The sequence below is a fragment of the Python bivittatus genome, unplaced genomic scaffold (genome assembly GCF_059951505.1).
Source record: "Python bivittatus isolate LINGU-HERP-01145 unplaced genomic scaffold, Pbiv_v1 ctg000330_np1212, whole genome shotgun sequence".
In the NCBI taxonomy this organism is placed as follows: Eukaryota; Metazoa; Chordata; class Lepidosauria; order Squamata; family Pythonidae; genus Python; species Python bivittatus.
In genome coordinates this window covers 63,119,559-63,135,271 of record NW_028277058.1, presented here as the reverse complement: position 1 = coordinate 63,135,271, position 15,713 = coordinate 63,119,559, and the positions used below count along the sequence as shown (strand labels likewise).

General features: G+C 51.2%; 1 protein-coding gene across 2 annotated transcripts in view; it reads left to right on the top strand.

The window, feature by feature from the left end:
* The first annotated feature begins 11,180 nt into the window (after window positions 1–11,180).
* Window positions 11,181–15,713, top strand: part of LOC103051008 (H-2 class II histocompatibility antigen, E-S beta chain-like) — a 273,476-nt gene continuing 268,943 nt past the window's right edge. For both annotated transcript variants that reach the window (XM_088141492.1, XM_088141491.1), the window contains exons 1-4: window positions 11,181–11,338; window positions 13,719–14,003; window positions 14,937–15,218; window positions 15,399–15,512. In XM_088141492.1, the coding sequence (XP_087997618.1) occupies window positions 11,251–11,338; window positions 13,719–14,003; window positions 14,937–15,218; window positions 15,399–15,512 (769 nt within the window). In that variant the 5' untranslated portion in view covers window positions 11,181–11,250. The remainder of the gene's footprint in view (window positions 11,339–13,718; window positions 14,004–14,936; window positions 15,219–15,398; window positions 15,513–15,713) is intronic.

Genomic DNA, 15,713 nt, shown 5'->3' with positions numbered 1-15,713 from the left:
AAATATATAAAGGAGTAATTTCAAATCTTCATCACAACAAGTATCAACAATTTTAAGAACTTATCACCTTCTCTTAAAATACAACAAATGATATCATCCTCCTTGTCCTGGGTCAGTCCCTTCCTCAGGACTGCACCGAGGGGTCAGCAGACGAGCTCTCTCTGTTGGACTCTCAGGAGGCTGAGGAAGAAGAGGCAAAAGAAGCACTTCAGCCCCAGCTCTCAGCCAGCATCCGGCTGAACCTACTCGGGCCCTCGGCCCTCCGGACCGCCGTGGGGAGATGCAGGCGTCGGCCGAGGGCTGCGTGAAAGGAAGGCGACGCACTGCTGGGCTCATGGCACGCAGACAGCTGACCCAGGACGCTGAGTCTCTCCAGGATGCCCCTGACGGTCTGCCAGCTGAAGAGACACACGAGGAAGACAGAGAGCCGCTTGTGGACGCAAACTCGTGCGTTCCCGAGCCGAACTGCTGACACGCTGAATCCGACTCCTTGGCTCCTGGACCCTTCGACTGGACCCCGACCTTCTGGCCTCTGCACTCCTGACCCATGGCTTGTGTTTGGACTACGCTCTTTGGATGTTGAATCTCAGCAGCTTCTGGCCTTGCAGCTGCTGTAATCTGATCCCTGGCCAAGCCAGCACACTCCTGTATCCCATCTTTTATCTATAAAGAAATCCTTAACACCTCATCATTTCAGTCCTGATGTCAGCACAAGTCCATTAAGGGTTAGCAGATAACATATTTTAACCTCAATCAAATAAACCAACTCTATATTACTTCCTTTTACTTTTAATTACTCACAAAATTCTTCAAAGCATTTACAAGCCTCTTTTGTAAATTCAGTATAGGGAAATTATCCAGGCCACTCTTGGTTTATTATTTGCATATCCTTTTTAATTATTAAGACATCAGCCAGTTTCATTTGTATGTCCAGCGTAGCATCATTTTCCATGTCATTCTTGCTGCCTGTCATTTTGAAATCCACTTTCAGATTAGTCTCAGCCTTGTTCCTCTTCCATAGCATCTTTTAAACAAAGTCTATCTTTAGAGGCAGACACTCTTAAAATTAACTTCTGGGACCATTGTTCAAAAATATCCTTCAATATGTCCAATGTTAAAATATTTTGCTTCATTCTGTCTTTGTAAGTCAAGTTTGACTGTTCTTTTCCTTTAATTATAATCTTTAGTTCCTCCTGGTTCCCTCTAGTGTCCAATTTTTAAAGTATTATCTTTTAAAAAAAAAAATCAAAACAAAAGCATTTTTCCATGGGAAGGATTGTTTATAATTAATTCCAAAATCTTATTTCAAATTTAACTGAACCCTTACTTCATTTGTAACTTTCTGAAATCAAAGTTTTAATCACCTTTTTGCTGTTTATTCCAGGAAAAAAATTTTTTTTAAGTCCTTAAAGTTGTGTGTAAACTCACCAAGGATTGAAGGACATTCACCCGGTGCTGTAAAACCTGTCCATCCAAAGGTTCCTAAGAGCTGAAAAGCACTTAATAAGCAATTTCCAAAAGTGATTAGAAAAGGAAGTACGCAAACTTAGTGTCCTTTCAAAGGCACTGACCGTGGATTGAGCAAGATGGCTATTCCCTGGTCTCCCAGTCTTATGGTCTCCTCTTGAGGAGCAGCTGTCTGGAGCACTCTCAAGTCCTCTCCTTGTCTGAAGAGGAATTACAAAGAGCAGTCTACTCACCGGCTCTTCATTCTGCCACAATCATCAGTTCCACTTTTAGCAAAGCCCTCTTCAGTTCGCCACGTCTTCCCCAGAAGTCCCACTTTTGAGGGGGGTTTCTTTGCACGTCCACCACATGCGGTAAAATGCTCCTTCTGTTTCATGGAATTTCCAACATTTATTACTGCATGATTTGTCTATCTTGGCGATTATGGATGGAGTTTTATACTGCCTGTAAAACATTTTATCCCTGTCTTCTCTTAAGTTATAATTTGGGGTAGGTTTGATACGTTTGTTCCATAATCCCTCCCCTTGTTGGGTTCTGACTGTTTCTTTGAAGTTTTGCATCCATTTTATCATGCATTTTTCAAATTTGTCCTGTCTCCATGTCACATCTGAGAGGCAGCCTGCACACGTGCCCTCGCCGGTGGTGCCGATCCTCTCGTTTCACAGTCCCGGCAGCAGTCGGCTGGAGGTCGGCTCCTGCGCAGCGAGCCTTTCCTCGGGTGCAGAGCAGCTGAGAGCGAAAGTCTGGTCCGCAAAAGGGCCGGGGGCTTCTGAGCAATCCGCATCTGCTGCGGGGCTGGGGGGTCCACAAAGACACAAACAGGATTAAGACTTATATAGAAAATAAACATAATCAGTAACAGTCGAGTTGTAATGGAGGTTAATCTGGCCGGATTTCAGCAGGACTATCTCTGTTCCGGTATTTGGAATAGTGACGGTTAACTGCTGGTGAGGTCAAAGGGAGCTAGTCTGGTGTCTTCTCACCACGGGAATGATGTATCTACGATTCCTCTCCCTTGGCCCTGACAGCACAGCGGTTTTGTCAGTAGCCTCCACGAAGGTCTCTTCCACGGCTTCACTGAGGCATCTTCACATACATTCCACCAGCTAGTGAAGAGGGAGACTTCACAGGGCTTCATCATCTGGAGGGATCTTCCTGTGTAAAGAAATAGCTTGAACAAGAGTATTTAGGTCTTATCGTAGACATGATTTTAGACATTTCTGCTTATTTCTAGAACAGCGGAGTTCTACTAGATAAACGTTCACAAGAACACAAGACAAGGTAATAAGAGGACATGCAGTGCTACTCAAAACATGGCTGTGACCTACTGATAAATGAGGCCCTGAAACATAAAACTTTACAACTTTGTAACTGCAGATGCCAGAAACGTATTTTGGGGCAGCGTGTTCTCTTTGATTCAGATACAGGCCAGGTTAGACTGAAGGGGCACCAAAGAGAATAAGCTTTGAAGCAATCGGGTGTAGTAAAGGTGAGATCACGCTTTCCCTAGGGACCAGCCCGAGCTCCCTCAGGAGCGCGTGGCCGTCTGCCTAACCAATAAGCTAAAGAGAGGGAGGGAATTTGGGCTGCAATTCCAGGGATGCCTCAGACCCCCAATATTTGCAAGATTAATTTATCTGAGAAATGATATTCAGCTGTCCCTGGGATGACCAAGCGTTCTTTCCCAGGGTCTGGATAGGGAGGAAGAAGCTTCAACTGAAGCTTACTGAATAGTGGTGGCTTGTAGGGCCCCCAGTTCTGGAGATCTCCCATCTTTGACTCTAGATGGGGAAACACTCCCCCAGACAGAGCTGGTGTGCAATTTGGGGGTCCTCCTGGACTTACGGCTCTATGAGCTGCACTTGCGTATCACAGGCTTCTCGGTGAAATTCAAGGTGCTGGTTGTCACCTATATAGCCTAGGATCAGGTTACCTGTCAGAGCACCTGTTTCCACCAACCCATCCCACAGGACATGCCCCAAGTCTCTTCTGGGAAACTCTGTCAACTAGAGGATGTGCCCAGAAGCTGTATGTGCATAGGTTTCAGTGGTAATCCAGAGGGTCCTGGAAGCTCTTCTGTGTCCAGTGCATAATGTTTTGGGGAAATTCCCTTTGTTCGCCTTTGGGAGCGTCGGTTCCTCTCCTCCTCCTTAGGTGCTACATCAGCCCCCCCGTCTCAGCCACATCAATTTCCACAAGGGCTTTCCAGCCATCATCCACAGACCCTGGAGGTGGCGGGGCCGGAAAGGAGGTTGTGGCACAGAAGTCCAGCACATCTTCCTCCCCGGAACCAATTCCTCCAATTTGAAGGTTGAGGTAAAGAAGGGTACTTGATGCGAGAAGAAACCTTCTGGAGATAGAGGTGGAACCGCTCCCAAAGTTTTGAGCCTCCTCCTCTTCCTCTTCTCTGAGATGCTTCTTCTTCTCCAGACTGCTCCCAAGACCCCCGATCTGAGATTCCTGCTTCTCAATAATGGCAGCAGACCCCACTTTTTGCAAAAGCAGTCATCATCTTCCTACCAGCCCTCTGGATCTTCAGCTCCCCTTTCGAGTGTTCCAATTTCTCCAGATCAGAGGATCCCGCTGATGGAAATTGCAGGTGGGGATCCCTCCATCCACTTAGTCCACATGGTCAAAAACGGCAAAATGGATTCCTTGTGCAACATGAGCCTCTCGTATGCTTGACACCCTTTTACACGCAGCTCCTCTGTGCCTTTGAAATTGGCCCATCCTATTGTCTCTCAACTCTCTTCTACAGGCATCCTATGTGTTAGTTAGTTACGATCTTCCAACCCACACGCACCTGACGCAGCCTGCTGGAGCACCCCCAGTTGTCAGTCCCCCATGTTCCCCAGTCGGAGGGGTCATGGAGAAACACCTCTCTCCTCTTGCTGGGTGTGGCTGAGAAATCTTACGAGCAGCCCTGGCCAGTGGCAAGAAGTTTAATGTGGGTATAAACACACTTGTGGAAAGATGAAACTCCTCACTTACTACACTCGCTCACGCAGCCACTCGCAGCCTTGTTAGGGACCTGGGAATCAACTTTCTCCCCCCTGCATTTCACAGTGAGGAGGTCATGACACCCAGTCCTGGTGAACAGGGGAATATATTTAGGACACACCATGATCCATGAGAAGTGAAGTTCAGATAGACAACAGACAGTGGGCTACAACACTTTGACACCCGCCCCTTTTTTTGTGCACTAATACTCACACAAGCCTGCATCCAAATGTTCCACTGCTCGCTATTTGCTCCTGCAGAGTCGGACGACAGGAACCAGCAACTCACCTTTCAGAGTCGCAACTCGCCCAGACCCACTCCTGCAGGGTCCCCAAAACGTTTCCTCATGTCCTCACCCCAACCACGTATCTCCCAAAGGGTTCTGGAGAGGAAGAAGGGCAGAGGGGACTTGCAAATCTGATTTCTTGACCAAAGGCCAAAAGCAGGCATGCACGAAGGGGGCAGGGTGGGTCTGTGGAGGGGGCCTGTGGAGGCATCGCCCTGTTGAACGGCACAAAGGCTCAAGGGGTTCGTATCCCATCACTGGTTCCTCAGCTGAAGGATGCAAAGGATGTTTTTTCTGCGGCAACTTAGGAAGTTTAAATTATCCCAGGAGCTCTTGGTACAGTTTTACAGGGGAATCATTGAGTCCGTTATCTGCTCCTCTATAACTGTCTGGTTTGATTCTGCAACCAAACAGGACAGATTCAGACTCCAACGGATAGTTAAGTCTGCAGAAAGGATCATTGCAACCCGCCTGCCTTCTATAGAAGAACTGTATACTGTGAGGGTCAAAAGGAGGGCAGAGAGGATATCTGCAGACTCTTCTCATCCTGGATATAAACTGTTCCAAATTCTTCCTTCGGGACGGCGCTACAGAGCACCATATGTTAAAACATCTAGACATCGGAATAGTTTTTTCCCTTGTGCCATTGCTCTGTTAAACACTGTATGATTTGATATGTACTGGACAGTGGCTTCTTCTTTGGAAAAGTTATTTTATTGGGCAGTGTTATTGTTACTGTTTATTAATTTTTGTTGCTATCCAAATGCACTGTTGATCTTGCTGTTCGTCACCGAGGACAAATTCCTTGTGTATATTTTATACTTGGTCATTAAAATGTTTGTATTGTAATTTGTATTGTATTATCAGGAAAAGAAGAAAAAGTGAAACAGCAAAAGGGGAATTGAAGCTGCTCTCGCACCAGCTGGGGGCTCAACGAAAGCAACCATATGGACCTGGAGGCGACCTTTCTGCAGATGTCACTTGGGTCTCCTTCTCATTTTAGCGCATGCCTACCTAGCAGAATGACTCTCCTATTGAACTACCAACCAGGAACTCCACTCATCAGCGAAGGGGCTGCCATGCGGGGCTAGCTGGAATCGGTCAGGGCTTTCTTGGTGGTGGCCCCAGCGCAATGAAAACCCAGAGAAGAAGGGCAACAAGGCAGAGACTTGATGGGTTGCAAGAAGTGGCCTTTGTCTCGCAATGCAAAGCACGGACGGACGAGGTGGTCCAGACCCCGAGTGTTTCTCCTTTGCAGGTTTACCGAAGGGAATGGCTTGGAGAAGACAACAGGGTTGGCCTCCCCTCCACGTGTCTGCTCAAGTAGGAGCAGCCAACCAAGGGTGGCCGGCCCAAAGGTCCTGGGGTCCTAGAGAGTCCACTTCTACCCTTCCAAACCTTTCCTCGGAACCCCTTCCATCCCAAAAGGAGGAGCGAGTGAAGGGGCCTTTCCGGTGCCTGGGTCTGCAGGGCTCACGATCCATACTGGGTCAACCAGAACATCGTATGGCTTATCTGGGGGGAGATAACTCTATATAAACCCAGCAGTGATATTTGTTAACCCGGGTTAGCATATTGCCTGGATGCAGCCCACAGGCCACCAGTATTGGCTGTGGCTCAGTCTACGTGACCCCGACTGGCAAACTAATGAACTCTGTGTGGAAGGCTTGGAAACCTTGCTGAGAAGCAGATCCCTTATAAACGCATAAAAAGTCCAACTCTGTTATCCGCTGTGACTCCCCAGACATCTGGGGACTCTTGCACCTCTCCTAATTCCTGGCCAGCATCCACCAAGGAGCAACGTCAGGACCTTCTGGGTACAAAGCATGTGCTGTCTCTCACAGAATTATAGGAGGGGGCCAAATGTTCTCTTCTGCAGCCAGAAGCCCTGGTCAACGTGGCAAGCCTTGTTGGATCCAGCAAAGGCACCCCACTCAGAAGGGTGCTCAGGTCAGAATTTACTGCAAAATGGGCGAGGAACAGAGGGCGAGAAGGCAGGCACGTGGTTGTGGCTGATCAACAACTCTTGCATCTCTTACTCTACAGGCCTGTGGAAAATGACAGCTACATAGTTTTCAGTGTGCAGTTCCAAGGCAACTGGTTGTCCCAGTGCCACCGAAGGGGTCACACCTCTTTGACCTTCTTGAATCCATTGTTTGGATTTGTCACAGCACAGAAGGGTTTTCCTGTGGGAGAACATTTTCTAATTCACCCACAGTTGGGGCATCTTTCTTCCTCCAAATTAAGCTCATCAGAAGAACTTGCTAGAGTGGACGTGGGCTGTGGGTGCGGAGGGGAGAGATAACTGTTCAGCCACCACCAAGTCTGGGTATAAGTGGAGCTAAAAACCTGGGTGGCTCTGAACACCTCCTCTTGGTTCATGATCTACAGTAAGTTCAGCAAGGAGACTTTTCTGCAGGTCTGCTAAGCAGCAGGGGGTGAAAAGGGCCTTGGAGCAGGTCTTTCCAGAAAGAAGCAAGTCATTGGTCCCAGGAAGAGGCAGCACCTGAGCTACTGGGCCATTGGCCAAAGCCTTTGCACCCGTCTTGGCGGCTGGGAAGACGTCTCCTCTCGCGTCCTGCATGCTGGCCTCTGTAGTGACCCTAATACGTGGCCTGTATTTACACAGGGAAGGCAAGGTGTCTGAGCAAGAGGGCTCCAACCATTTGGGGCATCTGCAGGCTGGAAGGAAGACTGTTCAGGGTAGTCAGCAGCAAGAAGGAGGGGAAACAGGCATGTTCTGCAATCAGATGCTGAATCTTTGTGGTGCAGAGTCACCCACGCTTTTGCTCCAATGTGAATTTTAAAGGTATAGCTTGCAAAGCTAAAGTTTTCCCTGAAGGAGTTAGGCAAAGTATCCCGCACGTTGTCGAAGGTTTGACTAGATCAGTATTTCTCAACCTCGGCAACTTTACGATGGGTGGACTTCAACTCCCAGAATTCCCCAGCCAGCCATGCAAACGTTTTCTTTTCTTTACCCGGCTAGGCAACATCTTCAGAGCAGGAATGGGAAGGGTTTGCTCTCTGTTTCTGTGCTGTGCTGTGCCCTGCCAGTGTCGGTGGGGCTGGGGGTTTAGTTTCGTTTTATTTTGATGATGGCTGGTGAGGAGATCTTCTGGTCTTTTGTCTGCCTTTCTATTGTCTCTTTTGAATAGTGTGCAGATGCTGTTTATCTCTGCGTGCCTGTCGATGGCCGCCTTGTCTGCACACCAACCTTCCAGGAATTCCCTCGCATTTTTGGATTTAGCTTGGTCTAAGATGCTGACCGTTTCCCAGGTGAAACTGTGGTTGAGTCTGTCCGTGTGTTGGGAGATTAAGGCGTTTCCATCGCATCTTCTGACTGCTCGTTGGTGCTCGTGGATGCGCCCTGCCAGTCTCCTGCCTGTCTGTCCCACGTAGTGATTGTTACAGTCCTCACACTGCATGTTGTAGATGGCTCCTGTTTTTCCTTCTTGGGCTAGCGGGTCTTTCGGCTTGCTTAGGACGTTTTGGAGGGCTTGAGTTGGTTTGTGTGCTGCGGAGAGGCGATGTGGTTGTAATAGTCTGTGGGTGGTTTCTGAGACGTTTCTGATGTGTGGCAGTGTGGTCCTTTTCATAGCTTGTGTGGGTTGTGTTGCAGTAGGTTGAGCGGCCAGGCACTTTTTGATAAAGTTGTGTGGAGATCTGCTTTGTGGAAGATGTTGTGTAGGCGGTCTGTTTCCTTTCTCTGCTGTTGTGGGCTGCTGCAGTGCGTTTGTGCTCGCTTGAATCATCTTCTTACACAGCTCCTCTTGTGGGAGGTCGGGTTGTTGCTTCGGTAATGGAGCCCTTGATTGGTGTGGGTTGTCTTCCGATGAACTTGGTTTCCACTTTGCTCTTGTTTCCTCTGCTGATGAGGATCTCCAGGAAGGGGAGCGTGTTGCTGTTTCCTTCCTCTCTGGTGAATTTTATTCCTCTGAAGATGCTGTTGATGGTTTCATGTGTCTTCTCTAGTTGTCCTTTTTTATTATGACAAAGGCGTCATCTACATACCGGATCCACACTTTAGGCTGTATGTGGGGAAGTGCTGTGGCTTCTAGGGAATCTCTGCTGTGAGTCCCGACAGTGGCGGTCCCACGGGTGGGCCTCTGATTTGCTGGTATATTCGTCCACCAGACCGGAAACAGGTGGTGAGGCAGGGCTTGGTGAGGTCCGTGATTCTGGGTGTTTCGATCCGGGTGTATCTGGTTAGGTTAGGTGCGTTGTGTAGTTCTGCTGATATGGATTCTTTCGCTCGTTCTGGGTCTACGGATGTAAAGAGGGCTGTGACACCAAATGAGACCCTAATTTCATCTTCATCTATGTGCACATCTTTGATTTTCTGGAGTTGATGGAATATTCGCTCCTCTCTGTGAGATGTCCAAGCTCTTCTGTCCGTCCTTTCGCTGTGTTGTATGTTGGAGTCCCTGGTCAGGATGCAGCTGCTCGGAGGGGGTGTCGGGGCTGTGCATTTTGGGGCGTCCACGGAAGTGTGGGAGGGGGGCCCACTGCTTTCCATCCGCCCCGTTCCTCTTTTGTGATCCGACCCTTCTTGGTTCGGTCGTTGAGGGTCCTCTTGATCAGGTTGTCGAGTTTCTGCGTTGGGTTGGTGTTAACCGGGATGCAGGTTTCTTTGTCCTCTAATAGCTTGTTGGCTTTTTGCAGTTATTGTGATTTGTTCATAATAACTGTGGTTTGGCCTTTCTCTGCTGGGAGGATGACGACGGTTTGGTCCTTCCTTCGGCTGTTGAGGGCTGCCCTGTCCTCTGCTTTGAGTTGGTGTTGATATCGTGTTCTTCTGATCTGTGGTATGATTGTCTGCCTTATGTTTTCTTGGGTCTCAGGGTTAAAGGAGTCTCCACCCACTCCTCCCCAAGCTGGATTGCTGCAGGGTGGTCTACCTGGGGCTGCCCTTGAAGAGTGTTTGGAGGCTTCAGCTGGGCAGCAAGGGCTGGCACAGGCAGTCCGTGGCATCTCTTTCTGGGCGCAGGAGACACGCTGCTGCCTTGGCTCCCACCTGCCTCTGGCAGTGATTAAGGGTGCTGGCAGTCCCCTTTGAAGCCCTCCATGGATGGGGGCTGGGCCACTTATGGGGCCGCCTCTCTCCAGTTGTCCCATCCGGTCCGGCAGGAGGGGCCCGTTGGGGCCCAGGAGAAGAGCCTTTTCTGCCGTGGCCCCTACCCTCTAGAACAACAGCCCTGCGGAGATCAGACTGATCAGACTGACTGGACCCTGCTGGCCTTTCGAAGGGCCCCGAAGGGCCTCGTTCTGTGCCTGTCTGGGGCCCGGGTGGGTGACAGACCCCTCTGCAGAAGGGTTCCTGGCCTTTCCAAGTGATTCTTCCTGGCTGCTGTGTGTTGTGTTGCTGCTGTGTTGTTGTTTGGTGTGTGTGTTTATTGCTGAGGCAGGCTGGAAAATTGAGAAAGGCAAAGAGCATCAAAAGAAGCCCGTCTGTGCTCCCCTGATGATGGAAAAGCCTTCGGTGTAGAAAGTGCTGGGAAAAGCGGGGATCCCAGAAGATCTCCTGGTGCTCGCGAGGAGCTTCTCTGCAGGCCAGGAAGGCCCGTCCAGAGTGAACCGTGATGCCGACGGGCTCCAGGTGGGCGAAGGAGGGCAGCAGGGCTGCATCCCCCCCTTTATTCACCCCTTCGTTTGCAGCCCCTTGAATTCTCTCTCGAACGAGGCCGATGGCAGACAAGCCAGACTAAGGGCTGCTTCGTGCCCCCAAGCCAGTTCATGAACTGCAGGGGCTGAGTTCACACGACCTCCCATTCACAAGCAGAGGGTCCCCTTCTGGCAAAGGAAAGGGCTCCAGCCCGGGATACGGAGCTGCTCAGATGCCCGTCCATTTTAGCGGCGTGAAGCCGGTCCTGGGACCCCCACGGGCACCCCCTCCTGCCGTGAGAGGCTGATTCCCGCCACCACCAGATCCCCAGGCCCTTTGCCTCCTGGAAGTCAGGAGGAAACCCCCTTGGCCCAGATAACTGCCCAGATAGGTCCCCCTGGCTTTTCCCAGGAAGGGACTAGCCACCCCTTTGGAGTCCCAGCAGCCCCAGACTGGAGTCTCCCGGGGGCCTTAAGGAAGCTTCAGAGGGCATCTAGTCCACCCCCTCCAGGCCCCCAGAGAAAAGGAGAGCCTGGCTGAGAGTCCTGGGGAGGGCAGAGGAAGGGGAGGGTCCCCTCTGAGCTGGCAGGAGACCTTTGGAGCTGCAGTCCCTCAAGACTGAAAGGATACCCCCTCTCACTTTCTCTGCTGCTTTCTCTGCTCCGAACTATCTCCTCCATGGGGCGAAACCCAGAGAGGCTCTGCCCGGAGACTGATGATGCTGCAGGAGGGAGAATTCCCATTGGCCCCTCTGCTTTTCTTGGCTCTCCCAAAGCTGACATTTGATAGAAAAAACGCTCCCTGCCCCCAATCCAGACCCACAGATTCCACCTCTGGGGCTGGAACATCTGCATCTGTCTCCTCTCTCTCGGGAGTTGCTTGTGGGGCAGCCTCCATGGCCTCTGCTGGGGTCCCCCTGCTGCTGCTGCTGGTGGGGGCTCTGCCCCGGATCCCTGGAACCGAAGGGGGGCAGCAGCCCCCTGGTAAGGAGGGGGTGGGAGGGAGAGGAGAGGGGTGGGAGGGACCCATGATGCTGTTGGGGGAGGGGGAAAAAAGGGACTGGGACCTCCAGGGGTGACCTTGGGGAAGGGGTCTTGGGCAGGAGAGGCGGGAGCCCACAGGAGCCTCTATCTCCGCGTGGTCTCTGCCCCCTCCCTCCCCACACACCCCCCGGAGGACCGAGAGGGACCCCCTTCCCTGGGTGTGGACGAGGTGGGGAGGGGGTTGTGGGAAGGCAGCTGACCCGGGGTCAGAGTCGGACCTTCCGGCCCCAAACGAGACCCGGATCCGGAGCCCCCAAAGTTTGTCGCCTTGAAGGAGGAAGGAGAAGAAAGTGAAAGAGAAAGAGGGAAATCGCGGCGTTTTCGGTCCTAAATCTGCGCAAGGAAAAGCCGCGTAAGAAAAAGATGCATTTGGGAAAAAACCTTTTTGCACCTTCAGAAACTTCAGTTTTTCTTTATAAAGCTTCAGTTAGAGGCTTTTAAGGTCAGGCAAGAGTTGAATTGAGATCCCTTGTTGGGGGAGCCTCTCAATTGGGAACGGAGACCCAGCCCCCCCCCCATAATTCCCCACAGCAGAGTCAGGGACTGGAGGGGAGGGGGGAATTGAGGAGGAAGGATATGGGGGGGAGGAGACTGGAGACCCCCCTTTGAGTTGCTCCTGGGGGCTCTGGAGGAAAGGCAGGTAGGAGGGCTGAATGTTGGGGGGAGAAGAGAAGTTTGGGGAAAGCAGGGAAGGTGGGGGTTCAGGTGAGGGAGGGGCTGGGAGACCCCAGGATCATGTCCAGACACCCTCATTGTGCCCCCTCCCCATATTCTGCCCCCCAAGGAAGAGGGAGACTGAGGTATGGATCTCAATTTCACCGCAGCTCTGACAGCTTCTGGGTCTCTTCACCCCCCTCCCTCCATTTTTCCTGCCATTTTGGGGGGCAAAGAGGCCCCACCCGGATCCAGCGTTCTCTGCAGAGAGTAGGACGCTCTGCTGTACCATTTGCACTTCTGCCTGCCTTTCTCCAGGGTGGAAGGGGGGGGCCACCAGGAAGTTCCTCCCCCTCAACCACTTTCCTCCCCCCTCCAGACCCCCAGCAACTCTCCATCTCCCCCAGGGACCCCCACTGGGACCGATAAAGCTCCCCCTCCCTCCTCCAAGGGGCAGCTTGAGAGAGCGACAGCCGTGCGGGGTTGGCCGCTGCTGCCGAAGGAAGGAAAGGGGGTGGAGGGGGCTGAGAAAGGCCTCCACGGGTCCCCCTTCCCAGGCCCCACGAATGCATCCATTCTTTCTCTAGGAACAATCAACCACCCCAGGCAGAGATAATTTTGAAGTCTAGTGACTATTCTGTGGATTGCTATGGCTCCTTCCTCAATATAGATCTAAATTCTGATAAGACTGACAAGTTATGCAAACCTCATTAAAGGAAGCTGAACAAATTTTATTCAAAAGAGGTTCATCATAACCCTCCATAAAGAGAGTGGGTCATGTATAATCTCTGGAAAAGACAGTAATTAAAAATATTGTATGTTTATTGTATGATTTATTAGATCTGAGTCATTATCCCGAAGTCAAGCGTGAATCAAAGCAGAAGCAGTCACGGTTGTCAGTTTCCTGGACGGAGGGGAGCTGGAATGGAAGGGAATATCCTTATCCAACTGCTTTATCACAGGCACACACCAATATTTAGTGGCATTAGCCCTCAAAGGCCCTATGAGACAGTTCCGTTTTAACCCTTTGGCAAAGCCGGTTGGGTCGGCACTACTGTAACCGCTGGGAAAAGGCAATGCCTGAGGTTGGGGGCTTCCAAGGGACAGAATCCCCAGGCCCACTAATCTGGGAATAATCATCGACCCCGGGCAGACACGGCTCTGAGGTTTAGTGACTGTTCTGCTGATGGCTGTAGTTCCTTCCCAACCGCAGATCTACATTTTCGATCACACTGGCAAGGAGACTGCGGAGATATTACCTACGATTACCCATCCTTTTGCTGTGGGGCATCCTTTCAAGGGTCAAACAAATCCGATCACACAATCCCTCAGTCTTTTCCGCAAGGCTCAGTACGTCCAGGTCGCTGAATCTCTCTTCATGGAACTTTATTTCCACCCCCTTGATTATTCTTGCTGACTCTGCTCCAGTTTTTCTGAATGGTTCTTATACTCTGGTGCTTAGATCATAGCACCTCAGGTGGAGCCTGGTCAAAGCTGAATCCGGTGGAAATAAAAACTTCTCTCGTTGCAGACTAAAATTGCATTTGCTCCCGCAGCAGGTCTCCCCCTCCCACTTCCCGCATGGGTCCCTCCTCCGCTGGTGGCTGGGAGCGATGGGTGCTGGACTCCCTCCTGACGGCCTTCCTCCTCCTCCTCCTCCTCGCAGCCCATTTCCTGGTCCAGTGGAAGTCCGACTGCCACTTCTTCAACGGGACGCAACGGGTGCGCTACCTGGACAGGTACTTCTACGACCGGCAGGAGTTTGTCCGCTTCGACAGCGACCTTGGGAAGTTCGTGGCCGTCACCGAGTTCGGGCAGAAGGATGCTGACTATTGGAACAGCCACCAGGAGGTGCAGATCAAGAAGGCCGCCGTGGATTACTTCTGCCGATGCCACTACGGGGCTTTCACCTATCAGGCGGAGAAGACACGGCGTCTGATTGGCCGGAGAAGTGAGTCCGGGGGGGGGTTCCTGGGGGGAGTAATACCGGCCCCTCCCCATTCATTCAATCCATTAAAGTTCTTTATTTAACTCGTAAAATTAATCTATATATTTTGAAGATGTTTTCACTAAAACTGCCAGTTTTTAGATTTAGAATTTCCGCTGATTTAAATCTGTTCCGTCCATTTTCTTGTTAAAAGTATTTTCCCATTCAGAAGAATTTTCTTGTAAAAAAAAGAAAAAAGCAGTGTCATGACTTTCAGTTTGAAAAAACTGCCTCCTTTTAGCTCTTTTGCAAAGATTTTTAATGTTCCAAGATAGAAACATGCTTCCTGTGAAGAAAAAGCCACAAATATATTATTTATTTGAGTGGCAACCAGACAAGATCCCAGGTCTTTCATTGCAAATAACCAAAATGGAATCATCTTAAGTGTTATTAACAGTTAGTAAAACAAAAAAATTCACCAATAAGAAAGACTATTAACAAACTACTTAGACAAGGCACTAAATAGCCAACTATTGAAAAATAAAATAAAAGATTAAAAATAAGACCCAAAGATGCCTTGCAGCCCCCCAGAAGCCGAGGCTGCCGGACGCAGCACCAGAGACGCCTCTGGGGGGAGAAGGAGGGTGGGTGCCCCGTTTACGAGATTTTATTCCTTTTCTGGAATCTTGTATCCCTGACTTTTTACTCATCTGACGGCCTTTTTGAGCCTGGTTCGAATCTGCTTAATTCTTATCCCATCCAGAGTCAAATTTAGCCGACCCAGCAGCCCACAGGAAAGTTGCAAAAGAGGAAAGTGGAGTTTTTCTCTCTCTCTGCAAAAAAACCTCTTGGAAAGGGGACTTGAGACACAGAACATTTCCCGGACTAAGATGGACCTTGGCCTGAACTGACCGACCTGTTGGGTCCCTCACGTCCCTCCTTCTCCCTCCCCTCCAGCCAAGCCCACCGTCACCGTCTCCCCCGCCCAGACGGACCCCGGTTCCCCCAACACCATCCTCCTCTGCACCGTGACGGGCTTTTACCCCCTGGAGATCGACGTCCAGTGGCTGAAGAACGGGCGGCCGGAGAAGGAGGGCATCGCCTTCGGGGAGGAGCTCCAGAACGGAGACTGGACCTACCAGCTCCAGGTGCTGCTGGAGACCCAGCCCCAGCGTGGGGACGTCTACGCCTGCAAGGTGGGGCACGCCAGCCTGGAGGCCCCCGTCACCGTCCAGTGGGGTAAGCCTTTCCCTTCCTCCCCTTCCCTGCCCTCCTGGTCTGGGGACACCATCCTGCATGGAGAAGGGGTCATGGATGGGGGGCTGGGAAGACCCTTCCTGTGGGTAGAGCCAGAATGGCCCCCCGGAGGAAGCTGGCCCTGATCCTGCTGCTCACGCGAGGCTCCTTCTCCTCCCCCAGAGCCACGTTCCTCCAACGCTGCCAAGAGCAAGCTCTGGACGGGGGCCGTGGGGGCCGTGCTGGGGGTGGTCTTCCTGGCTGTGGGGCTCTTCCTCGGCCTGAAGAACAAGAAAGGTGAGTCCGTGGGGGGCTGAGTGAGGAGTTATGGGGAGGGGACCATCTAGGGGAGGCCTTGCATCTAGATGGCAAGGTGGGTCCCCTTGGGCCCCCAAATCCCAAGGCTGAGGGTCTCATTGGGAAATTGGTTTGGAGACATTTTTCTTCCTGGAGGGGCACAAGGGACAGGAGACCCCATTTGGGGGGGGGGGGTGGAGG